This window comes from Barbatula barbatula, assembly GCF_947034865.1.
Source record: "Barbatula barbatula genome assembly, chromosome: 2".
NCBI lineage: Eukaryota > Metazoa > Chordata > Actinopteri > Cypriniformes > Nemacheilidae > Barbatula > Barbatula barbatula.
In genome coordinates this window covers 32177196-32204712 of record NC_136767.1, presented here as the reverse complement: position 1 = coordinate 32204712, position 27517 = coordinate 32177196, and the positions used below count along the sequence as shown (strand labels likewise).

Sequence of the window (27517 nt, the reverse complement as noted above, 5' to 3'; positions counted from 1 at the left end):
TTTTTTGGTGTAGGATCTCTTTTACAAGTTTATTAATATAACTGACAGAATGGTCTTGTTTTTGGATTGCGATACTGGTTCATTGGAAATAGATAATATTCTTAAAATTCTTATTCTACTTGGAAAATACTATTTACGTAAAGCAAAGTTTTTGTCAATTGTATTGTTTTCCACAGAATTTTTCATGATTCTTTAATATTAATAAGGAACAATAGCAAAGCATTTGTTAAAGCATCGCGGCTGCTGGATACAATTCTTAATGTTTTATATGTAAAACTGATGTGGGTTTTGGTTATTTGCATTGTGCAATTATGTACTGTATTTGTACTTAATTTTAATTTGTAATTTATGAATGAAAACTGGGTAATGCTGTGCGTTTGTAGATTTATAGATTGGGGTTTTACCTCAGATCGTAAAGATAAAACGTGATAGGTCGAAGCGAGAACCGCTTGTTTGTGTCTGTGCATGTTTTGCACAGGACACAAACACGGATGCAAAGTCTCCCTTTAATGTATCTATACATTTTGTACGACTTTCTGCTTTTATCTGTGAATGACGGTGAACACGTGTAAATGTTTTCAGGACATTACTTGCATTGATTTGATATCAGGCCAATTATACATTTTAATTAATTTAATAGCTAAACATCACATGATTTATGTGCCTTTTCAATTAATGGGGACCAGTGAAATTTCCTTTTTAAAGTAGGTGAATTATGACAATTGGGAAAAGAATAAAAACATGAAAATTCTGTCAATACTTCTTATTCCAATCAATGTGACTCATGTGCATGTCCGACGTATTGAGAATTTCCCGTTTGGTCTATAATTTGTATATAAAGTATATTGTATATATCTGTTTTTCTTATGTTTGTCCTGCTTAACTGTGTGTTCTGTAAAGCAGTTGTGCAACAATGCAAAAGTGCCCAAAAAATTCACAGATTTCCTTTGAATGTTAACTTTTATTGTGTGTTTCTACCAGCTTCATTCTTACACATTTCTTGCTCTTAAGAACAAATGAAAGCACACGGATTTGGAATAAACAAGACAGGATTTTCAGTTATGAGATAAAGTCCATTAATAGTTATAGTTATGACTTACGACGTAAACCCTTCATGTAAGAGCAATATTTACATTTTGTCATTTAGCAGACGCTTTTATCTAAAGTGACTTAGAGCGAGTTCAGGGAGCAGTAACACTAATACCAAGTCACTTCAACAAAAGCCGTAACAATACCTGTTGAGACAAAGAGAGATTGTTTGTTTTATTTCAATATGAAGCGCGAAGAGACAAAGTCATGTTTGAAGATCTTTATTCTCACAGCACATACTACAGGAGTAAATAGATTCTCAGAAGAGCGCAGTGTCCTACTGACAGTTGATAAGCAGAGAAAACTCTATCATCAATCATGTTTATAAAAATAGTGTCGTTAAAAAAGTATAAATTAGACCTACAGCTGAAACAACTCAATACACAAAATCAGAAAAACGCCTGTCAAAGACAAACACAGACAAGACGGACACAGGAAGAAATAAAACCCATCTCAACCGAACAGAAAGAGGAATATTAACAACCGTGTTGTATCCATAAATAATTGCGATTGAAACAGTGTTTTATACGTTCAGATTAGTACTTGTTGACACAAACTGCTGCATTTTGCGTTCTGCGTTACGCCTCTCCGGAGACAAACGCGTGTTCGTCCAGGAAAATAAAATAAAGTCAAAGCCTTCGTGAAGTCTGTCATATTCATAGACTGAGTTTATCAAAATATCTGAAATGCCTGAATAGAAAACAGAGGTAAGATGTTTAGAGATTTCTGAGATACTTCTGCCCTCCTGTGGTTTGAAAGAAATACAACAATATTCAACAGCAGCCGTCTCTGAGCCTGATTTATCAAAGCTGTTTTTTACATACAGTATGAACATTTCTGCACATGCTAACCGGGATCATCGTCATCATTTAATCGGATGTGAGAAAGCACATCCGACCGCATGCTTCCTCTCGACAGCTTCTGCGTCGAGTTCATCAGCAGTTTCGTCCATAGATTCCTGTCAGCATCTCGCTTCAATAAAGATATAAACTCTTATGTTGTCTGCATGCATATCGGTATAATCACACAAAGATGTTCAAGGCATTACAAGACAAACTATATAATACTAATCACATCTTTCCTTGGAAAAACTACTGGAAAATACTCTTGAAGATCACTTCTTCGATCACGGAGGAGACGGTTAGAACTGTCCGTTCACCGAAAGAAACGAACGCTTCTGATGTCAAACGTTGTTTAAAGGCGGAGGGAACACACGTGGCCGAAGCGGGAATAGCGTGTAATAACTTTACAAATCTGGCGATTATTCACAAGATACTTTGGTACCTAAACTCTAATCGAACAAACCGCTGCTGATAAATGAGGAAAATACTGATAAGAGAAATCCAGTGCATAAATAACGAATTAGTAGACTCTTAACGTCAGGAAACACGTTCAACTGCAGTTAACTGCATCTGTTCACCGAAGTTTGTACAGTGAGAGACCACTTCAACACTTCAGAGCCCTATTGCCACTTTTTCAGAAAGAGAAAAACGAGATCCCTTTTCAGAAATCAATATACTCTCCCAGCCAATATGAATGAGGATGAAAACACATAACCAGTGGCTGATAGGTATTGCAGAAGGAACACATGTAATGGAAAACACGGGCTGCTACAAAGGTGCAAGGCATTTTTCTTGAGGGTGTAACCTGTGCTACGCAACACGTTATTGCAACGGTATTGTGAAGACAAAAGAAACATATAATAAATTATTGGAAAGCAGAGTTCTTCTGAAGGTTTACCACAATGAAAGCGGTTAACTGAGATCAGTGGATCAGGGTGCGAGGGGCTCACCTACAGTCTGCCCGCTGCTTAACCACTGACGAGAGGTATTCCAGCTGTCACAACAAGCACTGTTTTTGTGATTTTCGTAAAGGCGGAATTGCAAAGGAAAACCGAAGTACCCCGTTTTTACCTTGGCTAAATGAAGTTCTCATCGATGAACAATTCACTGACTGCAATTCAGATGTGTTCTGCAAAAAGACATGACGGATGGACGAACAACAAACTATTGATTTTCGTTCATTTACGTGGACATGTTTACACCACAGGTCTGCATCTGTGGGAGCAGAGCGATTTTTCATCGTGTTGCCATGCCAAGTTAGGCATTTGTTGATCAATTGTCACCGTGTCTTTCTTTGAGAACGTCTATCGTGTGAACCATCGGTAGGATTTTTGGAAGGGATGAAGTGACCGCCCGATATAAACCGGAACCGGATTTCATTTCAAACAGTCTATGGTGCCAATAACTGAAATCCCTGAGCCGCCTCAAGCAAAGTTACTCTTGAGGAAGACCAGTTTGTTCATGTCCTCCTCGGTGACCTGCTGCTTCCTCTTCATGGCTAAGGTCTGCTCGCAGATGTTCACGCATTCTCCGTGCACTGCCACAGCCGGTACGGCCAGCAGCCACAGCGCCAGCTTCGACAGCCTCGGGTACCGGTCCATGACCGAACTCCAGTACTGCAGCAGGTCACCCGTGCCATTGAACAGTGGTTCGCCGAGGTACTGGAACAGCTCTTTTCGTACCTGAGGCTCTTCCGGGCTGCACGACGGCCTCTCCAACCCGTAGTCAACGCGGCCTCGCTTTGGCGCCGAAGGTCCGTCGGAGTCCCGCTCGTCCACAGCCGCTCCTCCGGATCCGCTTCCTCCCGCTTCCCTCATATTGGCGGCCATGTCGCACACCCGCGAGATGATGTCCTCGTGCTGATACGCCGGGACCGGCCGAAGCTTCAGTTGAGGGTCCAGAATCATGGCCACTTGATGGACACGCTCCACTTTGAAGTTCTCCTTCAGGGCCTCGAGGAAGTAGTGACACAGCTTGCTGCCGGTTCCGGCCTCGCCGGCTTTGGAGGTGAAAAGTTTTTCGAGACGGAGGTAGACGGGAAGTACAAGCTGCAGTGTGGGGCAGCGTTCCGCACTGAGCTCCAGGGCCGCCTGTCTTAGCGGCGCGAGCAGACACGCGAGTGTGCCGAGGAGGTGCTTGTTGAGGCCTTGCAGGAGAAGCACCGTGCTCTTGGACCGGCCATACGCTTCGCAGGTGGCCTCGAAGTTCTCGTGTACCTTGAGCAGGGCCTCTGCGACCGGATCCCAACAGGGTGGAGCGGACGCTTCCTCCGCGGGTTTCCCCTCGCCACTAAAGCTGGTCGTTGCGGCAATGTCGCGGCACGTGGCCAGCAGCTCACCTAGTTCGTGGAGCCCTCGCGCCTGTAGGCTTCGACGGCCGAGGACGGCTTGAACTGTGGCCGTCAGAGAGCAACCCGTGCAACGGAGGCTCACTCCGCTGCGACTGCAGAAGGCTAGCGAAGATAGGCGTGGCTCTGTCACATAAACCGTGCGAATTTCCGACATGACGAACTCGGACAGAACGTTCTGGACCCAGTGGTGTATCTGCTCGGGACCCTCCCTCAGAGATGCCTCCTTCAGTCCCAGCACGTAGCGCCGCAGTCGTACGCCCTCCACTTGATACGCCGTTAGCAGATAGCAGCAGTCAGGTCCTACGGTCTGCGAATGACAGGTTACGGCGATGCCCAGCGAAGAGTTGGAGCCCAGGGCACAGGTGACTTTCACTTTGACCTGATTGTACATACGGGGAAGCTGTTTAAGAGCAAGTGAGCTCATGTCTCCCAGGGCTTCACGGATGGAGTAGGCGCCGTTGCGCGATCCGGTGTCCACCAGGGTCTGAGCCAGTTTGAGGAAGTCTTTACTGCTGAGAACGCCAAGCAGTCCGAGGTCCACGCACATGACTCGAAGCAAGCGCTCTGCCACCTGTTGCCTCTCTTTTTCTGGGATTAATCTGTTTTCTGCAAAAAGACATGAAGAGTCATGAATCAACAGTTTGAGTGAAAACACTGAAAATATACAAAACATTTTGTAAGGCTGGTTGTGGTAATGTTTGGGTCAAGGGTCAGTTGTCACATCACATGTTGCACCTGATAACTATTTAGGTCATATGTTATAACACATATAGAATTTTAACAAATACAGATAACTTCACTGGGCTCCGGTAAATAATACGCCATAAGTAAACTTGAAACTTCTTTGGCTAACATTTTTAATTTTGTTCATATTTTTTTCGGAAGAAAGACAAACATAGAATAATGAAATGCTAAATATTCCATGCCATGAATGAATACTTACGGAGTAAAACTTTTTTAACAGTACGGTTAAAATGACAACTTCACCTAGCATTTGGGGCCAAAGAAAAATGAGAAAAAGCGAAGTTTGCCCGTCTGTAACTCAAGAACTCATATATATTTTACATCTTGAAGATACCTTATATATGATATATGAAGAGTTTTTTTTAATGATGATTTTTATTGTGCATTACAATTACTATCAATCAAACTGCAGTTGTTTTGTTTTTATTCAAGCCATAATAACTAATTTATATAAAAAATAGGGTTAACTAACACAATAAAAACATGATTTTTGAAAATGTATGAAGTTATCTCATTTTGGAAACAAACTCTTCATATATATATATATATATATATATATATATTTTCAGTGACATAACCTGAGATTGTAAGACACAATATGTGAAAAGATTGACCGTTTTCTACATACAATTATCCTACATAATGATTCTATGAAGTATAAGCTTGATATCTTTAATATTAAATAAGACCATGTCAAAGATTGCAATCATATTGAAATGAATGCTTGAAATCAAACTTTGATGCGTGTTATCTCAAAGCTAGATTTTGAGCCTTATTTTCACATCTTCATTTATCTCCATTGTCCAAGTGGTCAGGACGTGATGATCGGTGCCAGACACCTTCTGTGTCTTATTTCTGTGCCTTTAAGCATCACTGCTAGACAGATTCACTTTGAAGACGTCGATGACATTGAAATGATAAATGATGCCTTTCAGTGCTTTGTAGGTGTATATTTCTGAAAGCCCGAAAGTGAAATAAATGTACTGCTCCAGTTAAATATCAATGTTTTTCATATTCCTAATACAATTTTAAAACCAAAATATTACCAATATTGCTTTTATGTGAATAAATGAAGGCACGTTTCAACATTATTTATTCTTCAGACATTCTTCCTTAAGTACAATAAGTATCAGCAGTGACCCACATTTGGTTTCAACTATTGAAAATTCTACAATTTGTATATTCCTCATATCTCTCGAATTGTACAATTCAGGGCCTTATACGTGTAGAAAGCAAGAGACAAGGTTATTAAAACCCAGAATCTAAAAGGATATTAAGATATACTTCTTACACGCACGCAGGTTACAGGCAGGCAAACTTGGGAACGAACGAACCTTTTGAACAGATTCTACTTGCAGATCTCCAAACCGCTGTGTAAAAGTAAAATAACCATGCTGTCATTTTTCACCCCGTTATTTGACTCAAACTTTCTAGCGTTACTTTCACGTTTTTCTTTCTCCAGAAAAAGAATCATCAAAATCAACACTTTTAGCCGGAGACGTCCGGTTGACTCACGGAATGAGGGGACGTGGTTTCTGGGCTGTGCCGGCGGAGGAGATTTCCACATCTGCTCTTGTGTGACTGTGGATGTCTGGCAGGGTTTAGGAGAATCTTCTTTGACATGGTTCTCATTATCAGCTACAAGAAAAAACAGAAATGAAGTAAATCACCTATGATCTACGGTCAATGGACAATTGCTTTAGAAAAAGAGGAGAAAACAAATGCACAGACACATGAGGAATATGACAAATGAGATGTATGGATCAGAAGACCTTCATGAAATCTGCACATGGTTTCCGTTGAAAGTGAAACGTTGTACAATCGGTAAAAACCCAGTTTCCCAGTTGCTTCAAATAAAATGATACAATTTTTAGAGAGAGCAACAAAACTAAAAAGAAAACATTACATTGACTTCTATCATTTTTTTATTAGTCCTGAAGAACACAATTTGAAGATTCCCCCCGCGTGTGACAGGAAGAACCGGACCGGACGACATGCCGGGCAATTCAATTCTGCAGCACTTTCTAAAACATTGGTCAGGTGCAGATGACAGGCAGGCCTATGAATAAACAGTGAGTAAAGATGTGAAAATCATTTACTGATCAGAAGAGCACAAGATGGAAAAAAGAAAGTTGATACACGGCGCTCACATCTCGCCCATCTGTGCGTGAAACGCTAAGCCACGTGCCGATGCAAAAATACGATGTAAACAAAACAAAGACTAGCGGGGCCGGATTTGCAAAAGCTTGAAGGTTTTTGGGGGTTTCGGGGCTCACTCACCAGCGTGGGACTGCATGTGCTCCAGAAGGTTGTTGTAGAACTGGAACTGAATTCCACAGGCTCCGCACGTGTAGGTTTCTGGAACAAAAGGTCCAGTTTCTCTCTCAGAACACAGCAATGTTCTCAAAGCAGAATGCGGCGAGCTAGCGAGCCCTCCACATTACAGCGCTTTCAGTACACATACTGTACTGCTCACAGATTCAGCTCAGCCACAGGCAAACGCTTTTTAACTTTAAGATTATCAATCTGAAATGATGGAACGTCATGCAATGGCACACAGATGGGCAATGAGTGAGGTGTGGCGTGAGTCAAATCAACATGAAATGAAGAATGATATCAAATGAAAAGAGAAAACCGCTGGATTTCCAAAAGCACATACTCTGAGGGCTTGATAGTGAACTGTACACCCGGCTGGTTGGAGTATCTGAAAGACAAACAATACGGTTTTCAATCATGTGCAACAAAACTCATTTCAAAGTGTTTATGAACAGTTCAAAAAAGAATGGGTTATATTCAAGCCCTTTCTGACCCAACGCTGGACTGGAAGTTACCAAGCGTTTTGTGAAGTGTAAATAACAGAATTTCACGTACGTTCGTCTGTACTACCCAACAGAATTGCCTTTTAAATTCATATTTTGTCCACTCCTGAGTTAGATTATACATTTGTATTTTTCTCTCTTGCATTTGTTTTTTATAAGTTAACACGTTATTATTGCATTAACGCATTTATCCATTAACACCGACAATTATTTTATCGAGTTTTTTTATGTATTATTTTATTTCGAAGATCCGATGCTCACTGGTTCTGATGTTGATCGCTACTGGCTGGGGAATGATGTCACCACGCGTCTCAACCAATGAGCATTGGTGTTGGCCTAAGAGCTGATGAACCAGGAACACCAGAACTGAATGGAAAGGTACCGAACTCTTGACTTACATGGACATTTTGTTTTACATCTCATCATAATGGCGGAGTTCAGAACAAACTACTCCATTTGGTCTCCCCTCCTTCAGCCATGCGCTCATCTATCAGTGCCCTCGCACCACAAAGAGGTAATATGCGCGGGTGTAAGAGGCTTATTTAATGCCATTAATGATAAAGCGGAAGGAAATCGATAGCCTTCAGAATACAAACGTTTCCCCGGCTAGGGTACGAAACGGCTACAATAACGAATTGTGTTGTGTGTATTGTACGCCGTGTGAGGCGAATGCAAACAACATGTTTAAACATGCGACAAACTAGACAGAACGTTAATGCCCTGGCAGTGGCAGATAGCTTTGGTTTTATATTTAATTTGATTACATGAATGTTTAAGTTGAAATATTTTTTGTTCAAATTGTTAATGTTACTATGCAATGGATATACTGTTGTAAAAAAGCACATTATTTGTTTAAAGTGTTTGCTGCACTTTTGTTCTTATACTGTAGCAGGTCTTTTAAAGAGTGCAACACTGCTTTTCATTTGATTATTGAATTTTACAATTACGATTAATCACAGAAACGTCATGTGATTAGCACGATTAAAAACATTTCATTGTTGGCCAGCAAGTTTAGTTTTATTTTATATATAGGCCTACACAATATATTTGATATATTCTTTTTGTTTCAGTTCCAGCTTAGTTATTATTTATTAACAATCAATCATTCTTAAAAAATGATTTACTTCTACTACTACTTAGTCAACATTGCTCGTTTTCATTTAGTTTGAGTTTTTTCAAAGAGTATTTAAGCTTTTACTTTGTTTGATTAAGTAAACTATACTATCTCTTGCTACAGGCAGCTTCTACAAACCTTTCATTCTTTCAGTTCAAATATGCCAAAGTTAAAAGTTTCACGTTGCAAAATCCCAAATCAATGTCACTTACCACTAGAGTTCTGAGAATTGTTGATGTCTGCACGACTAGACTGGCCGGACTGTCCGGGTAACTTCCCTTCCAGTTTAAGGCCGAAAGTTCCCTCTGCAAAGCAGAAAATGATTTCAGGTTTTAATAGTAGCCATTTATTCTGACAAAAACATCTTACACTGCTACTAACATAATTAGAGAGAAGGGAGGAAATTTACTTTCATTCAGCGAAGTTGTGTGTTCGTTTGTAAGCCAAGGAGACATAATATAATACAGGAAATTAAAGTACTTGCGCCAAAGGGTGTCAAACTCAAACTTTGCAGATCATGCAGTATTTTGCAGGATTTTACATCCAAATTCTAAAAGGTTGATGCCCAAAATGGCGAATTTCTCTCATTTTTGGACCTGTAGGTCATGATTGTGATTTCTAATGCTGTGTTAACACCAAACGCCAACAATCACGTCCTCGCTCCGAAACGTCTGTTATTTTTGTTGTACAACAAAGTTGTTCTACTTGCACAGGAGTCCGCGCCGCTTAATTTACTTCATTGGCATCGTTCGCGTGAACCGCAACCATTTAAATCAATTGAATTTCTAAAAAGTTAAACATAAGTGAAAGTTTGAACTGTTGGTGGCGCTAGTAGGTTTACGATAGACACTCAACATTGACTATGATAACGGTTCCATCTGGCCTCCATCTGTGTGCCAAATTGAATGAGTATTTTGCAAAAGCGCTTCTACAAGCTGCCATAGACTTTATGAGTGGAAAACAGGTTCGTATTAATTTTACATTTGGCAAAATGCTTTGCAAAGAAAACAGTTTTGAAAAATGTAATCGTCTCCCTGTGCACAAATAGAGCTCAAATAGTCGTCTTATCCAACAGCAGAGAACAAAAATGAATCGCTTATATGTTTGACATGTCATTACCAACATAAACACATAATCAGTAATTAACCAATCACGCTTTACAATCTCCCAACACCACAACTACTCGCACTGGAATGAAAAATGTTACAGATTTCAAGAGCTCATTAGGAATTATCTGTCATTTCGGTGCAAATTGAAATGTAATTCTGTTAGCATCGCTACAGTCTCTGACCCATTTCTGTATTTCCAGCACACTTTAAATAGCTTTCAATGTCAAAGTCTTGTGCATACCCAGGACTAAAGAGATAAACCAGAGGAGATCCGAAGGACAAAGATAACAAAAGTGAACACGTCTGCAGGTTACAGAACTGAAAATATCAATGTGAGAGTGTATGTTATACTGCAGACACATTACTGGGAGAATCAGCTTATAACACGCTATCAAGAATTGAGCATTCATGTGTGAATGTAAAAATCTGGAAGAATCTCTCGAGTCAACACAAAGGGTCAGTAAATGATGGCAGGACTCACTCATAGGAGCGTGAAGAGCCACGTGTTCCTGATACGGGTTGAAGTATTTGTACTGTTTTCCACAATACTCGCACGTATAACTTCCCGTTTCTATAGAGCACAAGATACACAGATATTAGACCAAAACATCACAGCTGACTAACAAACACTGATACTCATTTATCTTCTTGAAGATAGTCTGTTAGTAACACATCTCGACTGTGATTTCACAACCATCATCCCACATAACAGAACTACAGCATCTTATTTCATCACCAGAAGAACCAGCAGGAACTTTCTTACTTGGTCCCATTTTCTGGAAAGTTTCCGGCTCCTCTTTAAGATCTTCCACGGGGATGACATGATCGTACGGATCTGGTCAAGATAACAGAAGGACGACACAAAGTAAGGAGACAGAGACGGTTTGTCTTCTCACGCCGAAGAACATCTAGAGCTCCAAATCACTCACCATCAACAGCGTGGAGGTCTCTGTGCTCTTGAAAACAGCTGTAGTACTTGTATTTCTTCCCACATACATCACATGTATAGCGAAAAGAACCTGGATAACAAAACAGATACTCATCACCGTATTCGACCTTCTAAGATCTCTAGTCGAATGTCCTTTTATTTAGAAGATCTGCTCACTATTGATTCCTATGGGCACTCCTTCGCCTGACGCCGTCCCCTCCGTCTCTAAACAGCAAGAAACAAAACCACATGTACATGAACATCGTGTTGTGATATAAACAGCATCTAACGGTAGTGAGTCTAACACAGTGATTGGTTTACAGCGAATAAAGAACAGGCACCTGAGTGAGCTCGTACATGCGTCTGAAAACAGTTGTAGTATTTGTACTTCTTTCCACAGACTCCACAAATGTAAGAACCTACAAGCGGAACAACAGAGTTAGACCGGCTGACATCAGGAATAGACGTACAGCACATATATTCTTTCCTCACGCTATGAAACAGTCGCAGAAAGGTAAGGTATTTTACAAAGGTAACAGGCTTGACAATTTTATATTTTAAATGTGACAATGAGGTCCAGTAAAGATTTTTCATAAACATATATACAACAGTACAAGACACGGTAACAGTGTGGACATGTTCGCTAAATAAAACAAATATATTTGTACTGAAGAGACTTTAAGTTGTCACAGCTCACTTCCGTCATTACTGACAATGTTTTTAACATAATTGGTTTCATTTAAACCATACATTAACAGGGTTGACACGGGACCTTTTTGTTAATGTTAACACAAGTCCACAGAGGAATGGTTAGAAACAATGAGGTTTTTGAAAAGCTCTACATGAACACAGTTGGAATCGCCTGTTGATGGGAGATAGTCGTACCTTGAGTTTGTGAGTTGCGCGAGCTTCCTAAGACCACACAGATTTCAGCAGGCAGGTTTCCATCAGTGGCTTTGCCATTACTGGCCACGGACACGCCAGGAGACACCACCTCAGTCTTCACTGTTACGGTCTGAGGTTTTGGGGAGGTCGTGGGCACAGCTTGTGTGGCTCCCGCCTCAGTGGGCGCCACGGCCGAATCCTTCGGCTCCTGACTCGGGTTGGGAACCTCCTGACAGCTCATGACTGCTCGGCAAGAGCAAAATCAACTGCAAGACACAAAAACACAAAACAGGTCAATTTCAGGAAAGTTAGTAATACTGGTGCTGTCAGCCTTTGAGGGGGAGAAAGCACACATTTTGTAAACCCTGCATGTGGTGCGATCTGGCTTCTCTGAATGTAGGCCACTGCTCCAAAGCTCCTGCAACCAATTTAGGGCAATTCGTGTCTTGCAAACCATTAAAGAACAATAAGAACAATGTTACAAGAACTGGAACAATCAAAACAAAACCGGAAACTCTATACAACAACCTAATGCGATTTTACTTTGAATACTGTAATGTAGAAGTTTCCGAGATTCGTCTGTGAGAGACGCTTATATAACACGAGAACAGATGAGATTTTTATGTTACGTATAGATTGTGTATGGAAACGTCTACCGTACAGTAATACTCGAAGATGCAAAACGTACGTTAACTAAATCAGTTATTATGGGTTTTTTTCAACAAAACACTGTTATTGTATTATACAGCAGTTGTATTTTTCAACACATTATGACTGTATGGCCGATTTTACTGCCTTAAAGGGATAGATCACCAAAAATATTCTGTCGTCATGTATTCAGTGTTGTTGAAATCCTGTATGACACAAAAGAAGATATTTTGAGAAAGTTCTCGGTGGTTTTGTGTTCATATAATAGAAGTCAACGGGGTCCGGTGCCATTTGATAATCAACGTTTTTCAAAATATCTTCTTTTGTGTTCCGTCGAAGAAAGAAACTCTACAAATATATGCAAAATGTTCAATACGGTGACCTGATATCAGCAGCATTCTTAAACATCGGCCTGTATTTGGATGAGGTCACTACATCTTCATTACGTCCATCAGGAGGCTTTCTTACGGCACAGCTCAAATCTACACACATGCATTTAGAAAAGCATCAGAAGTCCAGGAAGGGAACAAGAGCGAGAACACACGCATTCGTTTCAACGCTGTCATCTAATGAGAATTTATCACTATTGGGCTATTTCAGGAGATGACTGGAAAAGATTAGGCTGACAGGCACAGTCTCCTGCGAACAACAAACGCTGTTTTACTTGTGAAGAACCACTCTCTTACTAGTGACTTTTTTTCTTTTTCACATTTAGGTGAAAGCAGTAAAAACAGAAATATCACCTCTTAAATTTCATCTGAACGAGTGGGCAACTCAATAAAGCCTTTTCAATTTATATGCTAATGACGCCTGAATTAAAATTTAATAACTGGGAGATATTGAAAAGCATACTTGAATTACACAAAAAATAAATCCTGAAAGAATGGACTAAAATTAGAAATTCAGGCCAGCACTGAGCCCTTAAACAGTCCAGATTACATTTTCTGATGGAAATCAAAATTGCACAGCGAGCTGGAGATGAAGAGACTGAACCCGTTTCAACCCGGAAAAAAACCACAGCGAGGTTTCTCTTTAAACATGAATACATCTACTCGCACAAAAATATTGAATACCTCTGAAATCGAGAATTCTAGTTATTCTAAAACACAAAGGTAAATCCATACTGACGTATACGAAAATTCAATCCGATCCCGCAAACTGTGGACAGCGTGTGCTTTCACGTACATTGTGTGAAGTCTGGCTGACGAACTACACTCAAATATGCAGTTGGGTTTGATACGCATACATTAGTAAAATGCTTGTAATGCACTTCAGGTCACTTTGAATAAAAGCGTCGGACAAAATGCATCAATTTAAATTCTGTATGAAATGAAAAACGCACATGTCATTAAGCAACGTTTTTAATTCAACGTATCCATGAAAAAAGCAAACAAATGACTTGATTACAAAATAACTTGGTCACATGCCTGACATAGATCATCCCAAGGCCAACACTAAACTTATTTTAGATTGTGAGAAACCGAGCGTGTTAATAGTATGAAAGGTCAAATTCCCACTGAAACACACATCATCGGTTGAAAAGACTTATTATTCGAGACATATCTGATATAACGCTGACAAATATTATGGCTTTTCTGACATCACATCAATAAATGAAATACACTAAAATGTTGAGTTTGAACAAGTACGAGACAATGACAATGAAAGGTGAACATCCCACACAGAGCTACAAAATATGAAATGTCATGGATGAATATTTATTGAGTAATTCAGGCCAACACGTCAATTTTGGAGCCAAATAACAGGGGTGAAAATAACTTGATCAAGATGACGGCATCATTCTTTTCATTTTAAGCAGAAACCTGTAGATCTGTTGACTTAAGCCGTTCTTGATCCATTGCGTGTCAATGACGATTTAAACGTTGAAAACGGAACACAAAAGGTGCTTTTTTTCCTAAGTCTGAAGGCTTGTAACTCAATGAGTGTTAAATATATGTTTAAATCCTTTTAGATTCTGGTTCTTAATAAACTTGTCTTTAGTCAACAACATTTACAAGGTCATATATGGTACAATCCCAACGATTGAGGATCTCAACACGGCTCCATATGCAAACTGGACAGCGGTACTTGTTTTCATAGGTCAACAACAAAATGTGGGTCACTTTGCACGCATACTAAAGAAAAATAACTCAAACAAAAATGTCTTTATATACTTTTCTTAAGAATAAAACTAACATTGCAGTTTGCTGGAGCAGTGCATTTATTTCATTTGGATTGCAAAGGCGTCTAGATATGATGCACCAAATATGAGGTTGATCTGATTGATTAAAGTTCATTAAAGGTCAATGACTCGAACTGGCCAGAACTCAGAGAATTGTAGAGAAAATGAAGAGTTTAGGCAGGGCATGGCACTAAAAGACCGATGGAATATTAGATGAGTACAATCCTACTGAATGTACATGAAAGGTTTGGTGAGGGTCATGAGTCCATTGCCACACTTCATTTCTGAAACTCGCGTGCATTTTCTCTATGTTTTCACCCTCTGTTTTTGTCACTTTCAGCTTTACTGGATTACTCATTAAAACCATGACGTGAACTATTTTGAGTTATATCATCAGTTTTTTTCGCTAGAAAAAGAATAACTAAAATAATTGTTTCGCCTATGACCTCTAGTTGAGTTGACAACGAAAGTTTTAAAAAGCTTGTGCTCCAAAAGACCAAAACAAGTGACATTAAATGAGCTTTAATCAATGACAAAATGAACTGAAAAGTTTTGAGTTTTCATGTTAGGTTAATGCCTCTCAGATCACCCGGTTGGTTTTAATGTGGGCTGCTTCATATAAAACTAAGACATGTGTTCCAATGTGGCTTATGTACTGACATTTTAAATGTTTTACTGTAAGATTTTAGTATTTGATTTAAAAATAAAGAAGGAGATCAACTTTATTTCTCACTTACAGTCAACTCATTTGTGCTAATGTACCATTTCTGTTATATACTAAATTGAATCACAGTTTGTCACTTGTTTCAATATCAGAATGCTGTCAGATTGAAGCAAAATCACAACTCTGGTTCAGTTTTGTATGAAGTCAAAGTAGCAAGATATGAATTCTGGGCTCTTTGAGTTTGCAAAGAACAACCAGAATCACAATTCAATACCACATCACACGGTAAACTCCATCTTTGTATTTCTATTCACTGCTTGTTGTCAAAACCGGGACCATAATGCCATTTTCAAGAGGTTTTAAGGAGAGCACAACATCTGTGCTAATTAAAGCTAATGTTGCAGTTTGGTTGGCCCACTTTAAGAAGATTTCAAAAGATCGGTGCACACGGAAATGAAAATTCTGTCAATTTACTCGAACTCATGCCAGAACAAACACACAGCTTAAGCTCGGCAGACACAAACAAACAACTTGAATCGATTGAATCATCTGAAATGCAAAAATCTATAAACCAAGTTATGCACACGAAAAGCAGTAAACATGCATAATAAGAACACAAGACTATCGTTATTATAGAAATGTCAAAACAGGTAAATATATACTCGTTTTTCTTTTTGGGGCTTCGTGAGCGTGAAAGGCCGACTTTTCATTTTGGGGTGAAAAATGTGCGTCACCTACATCACTTCAGATAACACGGTGAGAGATTTTAAAAGCAGTTTTACCTGCCGGTGCAGAGCTGTGAGGACTGAACCGCTGTCTTGAAATCTCTCCCTCCCAGAATCCTCGTCTAAAAACAGCCAAACAAGAGTCCCTCCTGAAGACGAGAAGGTTAAAACCGGTTAAAAATTAGCCTCCTGTTCCAAGAAAAATCGGCTGACTTTGAAATGAAGTGGAAAATTACAGACCCGCTCCGGACCCCTCGCATGGAAAATCCCCAAATTTATTACACAAAAGGGGGAAAGGTGGGGCTTTTGAAATTTTCCATGAAAATTCTATATTTGGATAAGTAACAGTTGGGGGCAGAGTGAGGGGGTTGTGTTTGGACAGAAAAGACTTGTGAAACTGCAAACAAAGCAAAAAACACATTTCAGCTGCTGCTCTGACAAAATCTCAGTGATGCTGAAATGAAGATATAAAAAACGGAAAAAATTTAAGTCGCTAATGGAGCTAAAGCTCGGATTTGCTTGTCTCCACTGAAGCACACCAAATGCTTTTCTTTCTCAAAGCATGCTGGGATTGCGCGGATCATCAGGTTCATGCGAACTCTATTCGAGCGCTGCTGTCATCACAGCAAAATACAGAAAACATTCATATAAAACGCTTCAATTAACCTTTTCAGTAAATTTGCTGTGCTAGTGAAATTCCACGAGAGAAACACTGATTTCCAACACAATGAGTAAATCACGTACAACGCAATTGGCAATTTCTGATCATTCATGTCAGAGCATCTATAGCGGTTATAAATCTCGCTCTCAGGCGTTCACACAACCATAAATATACATTGGTTCACAGCATTGAATTGATTTTCCAGACCTCGCTGGACTTGATCAGATTAAAAAGAGCTGTCGTCAAATATTCGGCCACTGAAATTCAGATAAATGTAGAGGTCAGCTGAAAAATTGCAAAGGCGGCCGTCGTCTCGTTGCTGATGCACCTCCGCCTGCCCAGAGGAGCTAAAACAAGAGCGAATGTAAACAGACGAGTTCACTGGGCTTTTATCCTTTTCATTTCATCACAAAACATGCTCAACCTTTTTAAAGAATCAGTGTGATGGCAGATCCTACTACTCACAGGATAACAAACACTGGCAGATTTTGCACATGCGAGGCACTGTATGGGCTATAAACGCACAGCACACTACATCACCTCTTCACACTTCATGTATGTCAAATCCAGCTATTCTGACTTCTGTAATACACTTATTTCTCACTGGGTGAACAGTTGGCGGTCTGCTGAAATAATCCAGAAAGCGCAGCTGTATTTACTTTGCGTGCATTTCTCACACTGGAAATGAACAGTTTCATGCAGTGAGCTTGCACACTTAAGAAAATGTCATCCGGGTAGCGGAACATTTGCATACTGTGCACAGTACACACTGCAGAAACAGAAGAGAGGCAACAGCACTATAGATGGCTTTACACTTATTTAGGAAGAACTTGAATTTCGGTCCAGAACTGCATTTATTTTCCTCCGAGCTGTCAGCTGTGATTGATCAGTACAATATCTGCAGTTGAGCTGGAAATATCAATAAACGCCTGTCATAGTGTCAACACTCGTAATGGCCCTTCATTTTCATCAGATGATTCAAAAATCACACAACACATATGAATATAAAAGCATCCAAACGCGTAAACCGGAAAACAAGCCCATCTGAAGGAAAAACATCCCTGGAAGCCAAATGAATTGTAATTTTCTAATTTCTTTCGAAATATCTGCCGACAGGGGGCGCTAATTTCTCTCCAAAAACCTCAAACGGCATTTACAGTCAAATTTCATCGAATATAAACTCATCTGTCTGTAATCGCAGTTTCATCACATTTGCGCGTAAACTCGCAAACACTCACAAAGTTGTGTGATAAATCAGCGCGCGCGTCGAGTCCAAACACGCTTCCCATCGCCACGCAAGAGTGAAATTCAGAAGAAAATTCAGCAAACATGGCTGCTCCTGGTGCTTTTTGTTTTCAGATTGTACTCGACCCGTCTGAATTCAAGTCCGCTCAGAATTTCCCACCAAAGCTTCGGGTCCGTGTCACATCCGACCGCGCGTGCGGGGCGAGCGAACGCAACAAATCCACCGCGACAAAAACTCGCCGCAAAACTTTATTCTGAAAACACATCCGCAGAAATTCAACAGATCTGCACGACACGTTCAGCACACCTCGGACAGATTTCGGGTCTGATCTTACCGGGCGTGATGCGTAATCGCGCACGCACGAGCTCCGGATGATCGAGATAAAAGCGCCGCGGCTCGAATCTGTTACATTGTGTCGTTTGCGCGCGAGCAAAGCTACTTTGTTACCTCCCAAAATGATGCGGAGAAATTTTCCTCCCCTCCGTATCTCAAAATGACGAAACGAGCGGCTCTTTCCGGGGCATTTTTTCCTGAGACGGAGTTCCTGGTGTGATTTCACGGAATTCCTCTTTATTTTCTCTCCCGCCGAAGCTTCACTGTCTGTGGGGTTTGGGAACGTCGCGATCTGCCCCACGGACACGTTCATCCGCCATCATGCGAGGGCAGCTGCTCAATTTGCAAATGCATTAATTTCACTCAGTGCCTGCACGGAGCTCGTTTCGCGTCGTGCAGGTTACATGTGTAAAAGCGGTGAACTGCAGCCTGTCGTGCAATAGAAAACGTGCCCGTGCAGAACAGCGGGTTTGCGTTCACGCTCACGCGGAGGAAACTCATTTGCTACACACACACACACACACACAAGTTTCACTCGCTCTTTAAATGAAAACAATAAAACATTTTCTTTCCAGTAGGAACATTCTGTGGTTTATTCTCACAACGTACAAACAGGGATAACAGCACGGACATATAAATATATGAATATAGGGGGAATGAACAGTGTATCAGCAGTGCATTTGCTTTCCACAGATTTAAAATGACAAATTTCAAGTGACTTTTCTTCGATCTGAGGACTTTTATATATTCCGTCATGTGTTCTCTGCACACGTGTGTTCCGCCTCACGCGCGCCTCTAGCGGTCGTCATTGTGTTTTTTTCATTTAAAAATGCAATTCATGAAATTTGACTTGAAATTAAAATTCGAACAATCACGTTAATCTGGACGTAACCACGTATCGCGCAATATATGATGCTGTGATTTAGTTGCTGAAGAGATTTAAATCCATAAGCTTTATTTAGGGTTCAATTGAAGAATTGGTTATTCAGTAGGCCTACTCAACACTAGAATCTTATATCTGCTGCTATCCTATTATATTTTATACTTTGTTTGCATTGTTTTTAATTGATTGGAGTGATTTGTATTGTGTAATTTTCTATAATGAATGTTTAATTCAATATTCTTTAGGATGACTGGTAACATCTTGTCCAGGAGATGTTGGCTATTTCTGGTACATTTACAGGAATGTTTTATTAATATTCAATGTCCCTGTCAAATAAATCAATAAAAAGTTATCGTTTTTTTAACATTTGCGATCGTCTCTTAAGGTAGACTTATCAAGTTCTGTATTGGCAAAAATCTTTACACACAGATCTATTAAACATTAACTCCATTATTGCCTAGAAACAAGCAAGAAGCAGTTCATTAAACTTCAACCTTTACCCGCTGGTTATTGACACTGATCTTTTTTTTGTATTTTTAAAAATTGCATTTAGAAGTTACATTCCATTAATTACTTTTTGGTAATGTGGGACTTTATAGGCATCTTTGTCTCATTTACAGTTACACATATACAGACACATGTATTCACATATTTTAACAGTGTGTGTGTTAAATGGCGAACATAACTGAAAACGACAGCATTGCAAACTATTACTACATTCATTTTAAATCATATTTTAAAAGTGATGGCAATCCATCATTTTCCTACATTACTAATACCATTCTCGTGGCTTTGATAAGCAGGGAATTTTCATGATAAACATTCACTGTATGCATTGAAAATCGCTTTACATGAAAGTGTATCAATGTATTAATAAATTGTATTAAATGCAAATGAAACCCACTTTACATTAAGAAGTAAGTACTTGTAAAGCTTATTGCTCCCTGAATTCTTTTGAAGCGTCTGCTGTATGACTCAATGTAAATGTAAAGCAGCTTTGATCATACTTCAAGATTTAAGGCAGCAAAAATTGCAGGAATCCACTGTATGTTTTTTTCTTCTGTATGTTTGAAATGGGCCAAAAGACAGACTGGTTTGTGTCTAGTGTCTGGAGACAAACATCCTTACATACTGCACGCAGTGAGAGAGTTTATGTAAGAATCAATCGGGACCTTCAGTTTAACAAAAATGTATTAACCTGACATGAAGAAATAGAGACGGTTTAATCCAAAGGGCCAAGGCTGTTTTTAATCCAGAACAACCGCTTTATGCTTGGGGTAAAGACAGTGACATTTTTCATATTCAGGTCCAAAGTTATTTTTCAATCAGAGTTTATGAGCTGGAAGATGTCTTGAAACAGCACGTGGTGTAGCTGTAGATGTGCTGCTGTTCACATGAAGTCCAGCAGAGGACAGTAGAGGAACATGTTAACACATCAGATGTCTCAGACAAAGACAAGAAAAGCAGGTGTTTTCTGTGAAGCTGTGAAGCAGAATCACATATACATACATATGGCTGAGCTGCGACAGATAACATTTGTTATGGAATTGTTTATGCAACTGTTATCAACGGATTATTAATGTTTTCATTCATTTACATGCAGAAGATTAAATGCAAACTATGAATGTTGTCAATTCAAAGTTATAATGTTATTAATCATTTTTGGAATTTATTTTCTTTATTTAGATGTTGTTGAAAATATTGTGATACTATTGTATCGTGTGTTGTGATCTGTGGGCGAATCTTACACACCAATGTGTGTATAATGTGTTATTGAATCACACAAAATATAGAAAGTTTTCCAAAAAACATGTTTTCCAAATATGGGCACTTCCCAGAGGGCCGGGATAAAGGTCTCCGTGAAGTTGTTTTTGTCTGTGAGATTACTGGAGTGCTGTGGTGAATGATGAAGATGGTGATGATGATGATGATGACATCAGCCTCCTCCACACCGACCCACAGACGGGATACACAGAGAGGAAGAGAAGTTTACAGCTTCATAATCTCTGTTCACAAAATGATGTCCAGAATAGCTCGTTCTGTCACGCTTCAGTCAACAGACTTTTCCAGTTCAGACACAGGTTTATGTCTCACTATACACTAGAACAATAAAGTTTGGATAGTCTCGACGCATCTCATTGAAGGAAAAGAGTTGTGCATATCTCAAGCATGTAAACACTTAAAAAAGTGCACACTCGACATTTGATTCAGTTTCTGTAAAATAACTCAAAATGAGCGCAGAGCTTGAATTAATAAAAAGATTGTGCATTCATAAAGGTGTTCCCGTGAATGTTTTTGCATAAGCAACTTGTTTTATTTTAGTTATTAGAATATTTGGAAATACTCAGGGACAAAGGTTTAATGAATGAGAAGGAAAGCATCTGTTCAAACGGCTTGACCATTCATTACACAATTATGTGAATATTATATTAATACTTTGTTTTACTTTGCCAGCAGACCAGAAACATTTTAACACCCTCCAAAGTATTTTAATACTTTTCTTCCAAATGTTTCATTACAAATTTACATCTTCAGCGTATTCGTAAAAACATTGACTAATAAAAATATAGAAGTTCAGTATATTACAGATTCAAATATTAAAACAAAAGTCATAAAGCTGTCAATTTCACACTTTAATTAGAATGATGATGAATTAACTTCTAATAACTCAAATGTAAAGAGAAAACATGGACACCTCCAAATGTTTGATTTATTCTGACACTGTGGTTATGTTTAAAGCATAAAGCATTAATACTATTTATTTTTACATTATGGGAAACCTTCATTCATGTAAACTGGTAAAACATTTAGAGTTTTGATAGCATGTTTTCTTTGTACAATATTAAGGACATTTTATTCCCTGTTTCAATGCAGCACTCGATTCGAAATGAGCGACGTGACTTAAAAAAAACGAGTAACACAACAAAACTACACATGAAACAAAACAACATTAAACTTCTTCCACACGAGGCCGTTGAAGAGAAGTGATGCCTGAACATCCAGATAAGACAGACACAACTTCCAACAATGTTTTTCCATTCATCCTTGACTTTATAGTCAAATCAACATGAACTCTAAGGTCCCATATAGTGTGACCTATTATAAATCAACTGAATTTCATTTGACAAGACTATTTTTTGTCCAGAATAGAAAGGTTTCAGAACATTTTGTCTTGTTCCTGGATCCTTTGTGATCTATCAGTAAAGCAAAGATCTTTTGTGTCCTGTCTCCCAGGAGAACCCTGTGTTCTTCACAAATGACAGTCAATTGGGCCCATCATCATCATCATCATCATCATCATCAGGTGTTTATGTGGTCTGTACTGTGTTCTTAGAGAGTGCCGTTTATGTTCTTGAGACAAAACCACCGTTTAAAACCTATAAGCACCCATTTAAAGTAGAAAATAGAATATAATTTTTTGGAAAAACGACCCCCCCAAACATCTAACAATCACCTGCTTATCATCGAACTGTCTAAATCAACCATAAATTATTAGAATTATTTTAATAAGGTTTATACCACATATTAATAGAATTACACACTTCTCCAAAACTACGGCAGTATGTTCAATTCCCATTAAACCACCTCTAATAATTGTCTTGTTTATAAGAGAGTCAGTATTCAAAATGATTTTTTTTCTTTGAAACACAAAAGATATTTTTTTGAGAAATGTCTTGGTGGTTTTGTGTTCATACAATGGACGTCAATGTGGCCAACGTTCATAAAAATATTTTCTTTTGTGTTCTGCAGATGAAAGAAACTCTCTTTCAGGTTTGAAATGATGAGGATAAATAAATGACAGAATTTTTATTTTGGTGTTCTGTCACTTTAAACGCCGACATGTATATAAGGTGGCATTGGGGTGAAGGAGTGATGTCAGGAAAGTTGTTAATTTATATATTTTGATCCTTTTAATTAAAGTACATTATCATCCTTTCTGCAATTTTGAGTAACTGAACTCACTAACTTCAAATTGTGTGAAAGGTTGTATTTTTCTGTAAACTATTCCTGTAACAGTTTTGCCTGCAGTAACAAAATCCAACAGCTAGAGGGAAACAGAATACTGCTGACATTAAGCACAATCATAGATAAATGGAGTTTGACTTTAAGGTGAACTCATGTCAAAATATTAAGGACATTTTCATATTTTTACATTAAAATGTATAGACACACACAGAGTGTGAGAGAGAGACGCAGGTATGTAAGGAAACAATTTCTGGAATCGATCTATTTAAAAGATCTTCAAAGTTGTTCTTGAGACACAAAATAAAGAATAGGAAAGAAAGGGAAAAAAAGAGAATAGAATGAAGGAATGAAAAAAGAAAAGAAAAGCTTCTCGGTTTCTTTTGATTGTTATCAGAAACTCTATTGTCTGCAAACGTGTACCTGAAGTTAAGTGTGTTATGAGGAATGGACAGAACCCAAGCGCAGGCAGCGGTTTGCTAAATAATAAAACTTTATTTAAACAAAGACCCTCGATGGGGAAAACAAGAACAAGACTGAAAACTAAAACTTCCCACAAGGGGGACAAAACAAATGAGGTAATAAGAATAATAAATAAACTATAAGTCCACAAACTTGAGTCCAGGGAACAGCAACAAGGTAACTCCAATGGAAGGCAGAGTATCAGGACAGACGAAGGTGGGTAAACGTGAAGAATGAACCGACAAGGGACAGCATTTACTGATGACTTAATTGATGTATTCTTAAAACTTCTCATGAAAGGAAGAAAAATGTACGTGTTTCCTTCTATCAAATATTTACAAAAAATCGTATTACTTCAATTAAAGCAAACCAAAGTTTTTCTTGAATCCCATCATTCAGGTAGCAACCTGACATGAATAATGTAGTTACGCTGCTTTGACCTGATTTCAGATTTCATAACAGTCCTTCAATGTAATGATGTTTAGTTTCTGGGTCGAAAAAACCCCCATAAAGAAAGTGCTGGGATTGGTCTGATTAGAAGACAAGTCTCATCAGGTGAGAGTGAATTTAATTCTTCCGTCAGGAATCGACTCCTGCGAGGGTTGACAAAGAAATGGAGCGTTGACATATTCCTAATGATGGAACTATAATTGGAATCCCATTAGCAGAATGTTCAGAGGAACGTGACCCCGGTGACTTCAGCTACGTAAAGCCAGTTAACTCAAAGAATCACAGAATGTATACTTGAAGTGTAGAAGTGCATCTTTACATTAAAGTGTACTATTTGATCGATTTGATGGATGTCAGCTGTGTGTGTGTGTGTTGTTATGAAACACTGCAGTTCACACATCTACATTCAGCTGCTTCACTCTCCTTCATCTCTACAGGCACCTGCAGACACATGACACACACAAAAACAGCAAACGCACACATTCCCAGATGTCTGACGTACACTTTGGCCAAGCTTTGAGATGTAAATATGATTTGAAGGTAGCTTTTTTAACAGACTATATTTTGTCACACTGTTGTGTCAAAAGATAATTCAGATCCTTTTGAATTTCAAATGATGTCAACTGGAGTAATTAAGAATTAGTTATCCCACATAAAATGAAGCAATAAACCCCACGAAGCAGCGGGTACCAGATATCTATAGCGGCTTTGAATGCTCAAAGAACTGACGTTTAATCAAATACTTTAGTGCAGTAAATTGTAGTGAACATCCTAAAGATGCTACAGTGTTTTTGAACTTTACTATCGTACACGACTACAGTATTGAATACAGTTTAGGAAACTACTCTAGACAATAGGCCTACTACAGAATACTACAGTACTGTATTGCAAATTAAATATAATCATGTATTGTCTATTAGTGTGATCGGATTATCAAAATATTACAATTTAAAGTCACACTGCCAAAGCAGCTCATTTAATGACAGTAAAAGCAAGTTCGATTGCATGTTGCATATGTTGTATTAAGTGTCACATATTAATGCATATTCACGTCTGCATGCTTTGCCGTGCCGTGTTCCAGTGAGGAGTCGTAAAGGTGCAGTTTGTAAAATCCACGGCTAGGGACGCACGTTCAAAACAGATATGTCCAAAACAACAACAACGGCGTAGCTTGATGACGCCTTGAAGGAGCAAATCACGTTTATGGATGATGTCAAATAAAATGGTGGATTCACCAGTTCACTAAAACTACTCAAGCGCACAGTATGAGAGATGATGTCTTATCATCACACATGTGTCTCACGATGAATCTTCACGGACAGGGCTCATTAGATGCCATATGAACATTAATAATGACGGTAAACGCCTTCATGAGTCAAATACTACCACATAATAGCGTAAACGTGTTTGTCCAGAGAGAGATCGGAGAGTTTAACATTGACGGCAAATAAAGATTTTCAAGCCAAGGAATGTTGACCTTGAAATCTGATTTCCACATGGCAAGACAGTCTTAGCATCTTCCCTCGGGATTTGGATTTCTTCATAACATGTCTAACATGTGTTTCTTCGAATAACGTCGCACATCAGTTTCCCATCAGGCTTTGTGTGAATTCTTTACCTGACCTGTGGAAGAGCTGGAGATTAACGTGCGTTTACACTCGCACGTTTGACAGACGTTTTTTCCACAATGTATTACAATTTTTTTATTCTTTATAGTATTTTACGTTTTAACCGTCTGTCTGCAGGTATGGAAGCTCGATGTGTGAAAGTGTTTGCTCAATGTTTACGCTCCACACATCACATATATCAAGAGCAACTAGGCTGAATGGGTTTATTAGGATTTAGGGTCCATGGCTGCACATCAAATCCTTTTTCCTTTTTTAGCCCATCAGTGACGCAAGCCACTCTTTAATGCATTACAGCCGTGACATGAAGAATTAGGAGAGAAGCGCTGAAAATGGCTATATTTAGAAAAATAAGTGTTTACACAAACTTCTCATAGTAAAGGTCTTGTGTGTGAGAGAAGTCACGGTGAAGATGCCAGTCGACAGTCATCTCTATTGGATTTAGAGGAGTTGGGGATGCAGAACAGAATTCTGCGTTATCCAATAGTCACAGTGAAAATCGGAGTGCGTGGATAAATGAGGAATATGCTATACTTCCACTCACAAAACATGAAAACTTGCTTCTGTCTCTAAAACACATGAAGGACATTTATGACCTAAAACGGACATTCAGAGAATCACAACGCAAATATGACAGTAGATTACCATAGTAAGAAAAGAAATACATTGTTTTATTATAATTTCATAGGTTTAAATGTATTAACATGACATATTGCTTAAGACTATGATAAACTCATAATTAAACTTTATTACAAAACTGTTATAACTGCATGAATAAAAAGATGGATTCTAAAGAAATACCTACCAAATAGTGAGCCATGTTTTACTCACATGTTATAAATGCTTAATAAATGTATTAATTCATTATTTATTTGACTCAAAAGCAGATTGATTATTTATACCTGCTCACTATTTGGCAGGCATTTCGTTAGAATCCCTCTTTTTATTCATGCAGTTATGATAGCTTTATAATGCATTCATAAATGACTTATTAATCATTAATGAACACCTTTATAAATGCGTCATAAAGGGTACCTTAATGTAAAGTGTTACCTCTAAATCTAATTGGTCTTAAACAGAAAAAAGAGAGAATCAATCTGTTAAATTATTACTATTTTCTGATAAAGACCTTTAAATGTTTGTTCAAACTTCCTGAAGGATCACGTAAGTAGGTATAAAATGTAAAGTCGTCTGGTAAATGAACCAATTATCATCAATATCAAGGGAATAATGGAGTGATTACAGCAGCACTTTATGAGATCATGTGATGTGCGTGTGATCTCCAGCGTTATGCACAAACATTCAACACACAACAAACTCTTCCTGCATGCATGAAGTGAAGTTTTATCTAATCGACCCAAACAACACAAATACAGTCAAGACAAAAACAACACACAAGTTGCTCAGCCGTTTATCCGCTCTTTTACTCCCTTTAGAAATGATTGTGATGTCACTGACCTCAATACTTCAGGTTTGGGGATGATTTAGATCTGACCCTACCAACAGTTACAATTGAAGAAAGCTGGTGACCTGACTCCTGCTGTAGGCCAAATAGAAGAAGGAAAATGATTTGTAAGAGTTCACGAGGGTAGAGCTGGAGTGAACCCTGCTTATACATCACTGCTTTCCTTCATTACTGACGGCTGTTCAACACACATCACATGTGCTTTCACGGGTCACTCTGAGAAAAACCTCGGGGCAAAATAGGTTTTTACCAACAGCACACATATTAACATTTGGCGGTTCAGACACCCACGTGAGATCTCTCTTCAAATTTGTAAAGCATTTGTTTAAT

The 27517-nt window shown here is 38.8% G+C and overlaps 1 protein-coding gene across 8 annotated transcripts; it reads right to left on the bottom strand.

The window, feature by feature from the left end:
• Window positions 1–1293: 1293 nt before the first annotated feature.
• znf618 (zinc finger protein 618) lies at window positions 1294–18876 on the bottom strand. 8 transcript variants are annotated; one of them, XM_079478547.1, is made up of 13 exons: window positions 18454–18863; window positions 16157–16248; window positions 11881–12146; window positions 11337–11414; window positions 11173–11220; window positions 10997–11086; window positions 10831–10902; window positions 10549–10638; window positions 9171–9263; window positions 7685–7729; window positions 7306–7383; window positions 6541–6663; window positions 1296–4887 (listed from the first exon to the last, which is right to left on the bottom strand). In XM_079478547.1, exons 3-13 carry the CDS (start codon window positions 12119–12121, stop codon window positions 3356–3358), a joined length of 2490 nt encoding a protein of 829 aa, XP_079334673.1. In that variant the 5' UTR covers window positions 12122–12146; window positions 16157–16248; window positions 18454–18863; the 3' UTR covers window positions 1296–3355. The 8 variants fall into 8 exon arrangements, with proteins under 8 accessions (XP_079334677.1, XP_079334678.1, XP_079334679.1 ...); XM_079478548.1 differs by lacking the exon at window positions 18454–18863 and adding an exon at window positions 18341–18415; XM_079478549.1 differs by lacking the exon at window positions 18454–18863 and adding an exon at window positions 17999–18131.
• Window positions 18877–27517: the final 8641 nt, after the last annotated feature.

Bases quoted from the DNA above. Each gene is read 5' to 3' on its own strand.
- znf618 (XM_079478550.1), bottom strand. From the start codon at position 12,121: ATGAGCTGTCAGGAGGTTCCCAACCCGAGTCAGGAGCCGAAGGATTCG. The intron at 10,639-10,830 runs GTAAGAAAGTTC...TGTGCTCTATAG, and splicing joins TTTCCAGAAAATGGGACCAA to AAACGGGAAGTTATACGTGC. The intron at 9,264-10,548 runs GTGAGTCCTGCC...TCTGCTTTGCAG, and splicing joins GGCTCTTCACGCTCCTATGA to AGGGAACTTTCGGCCTTAAA.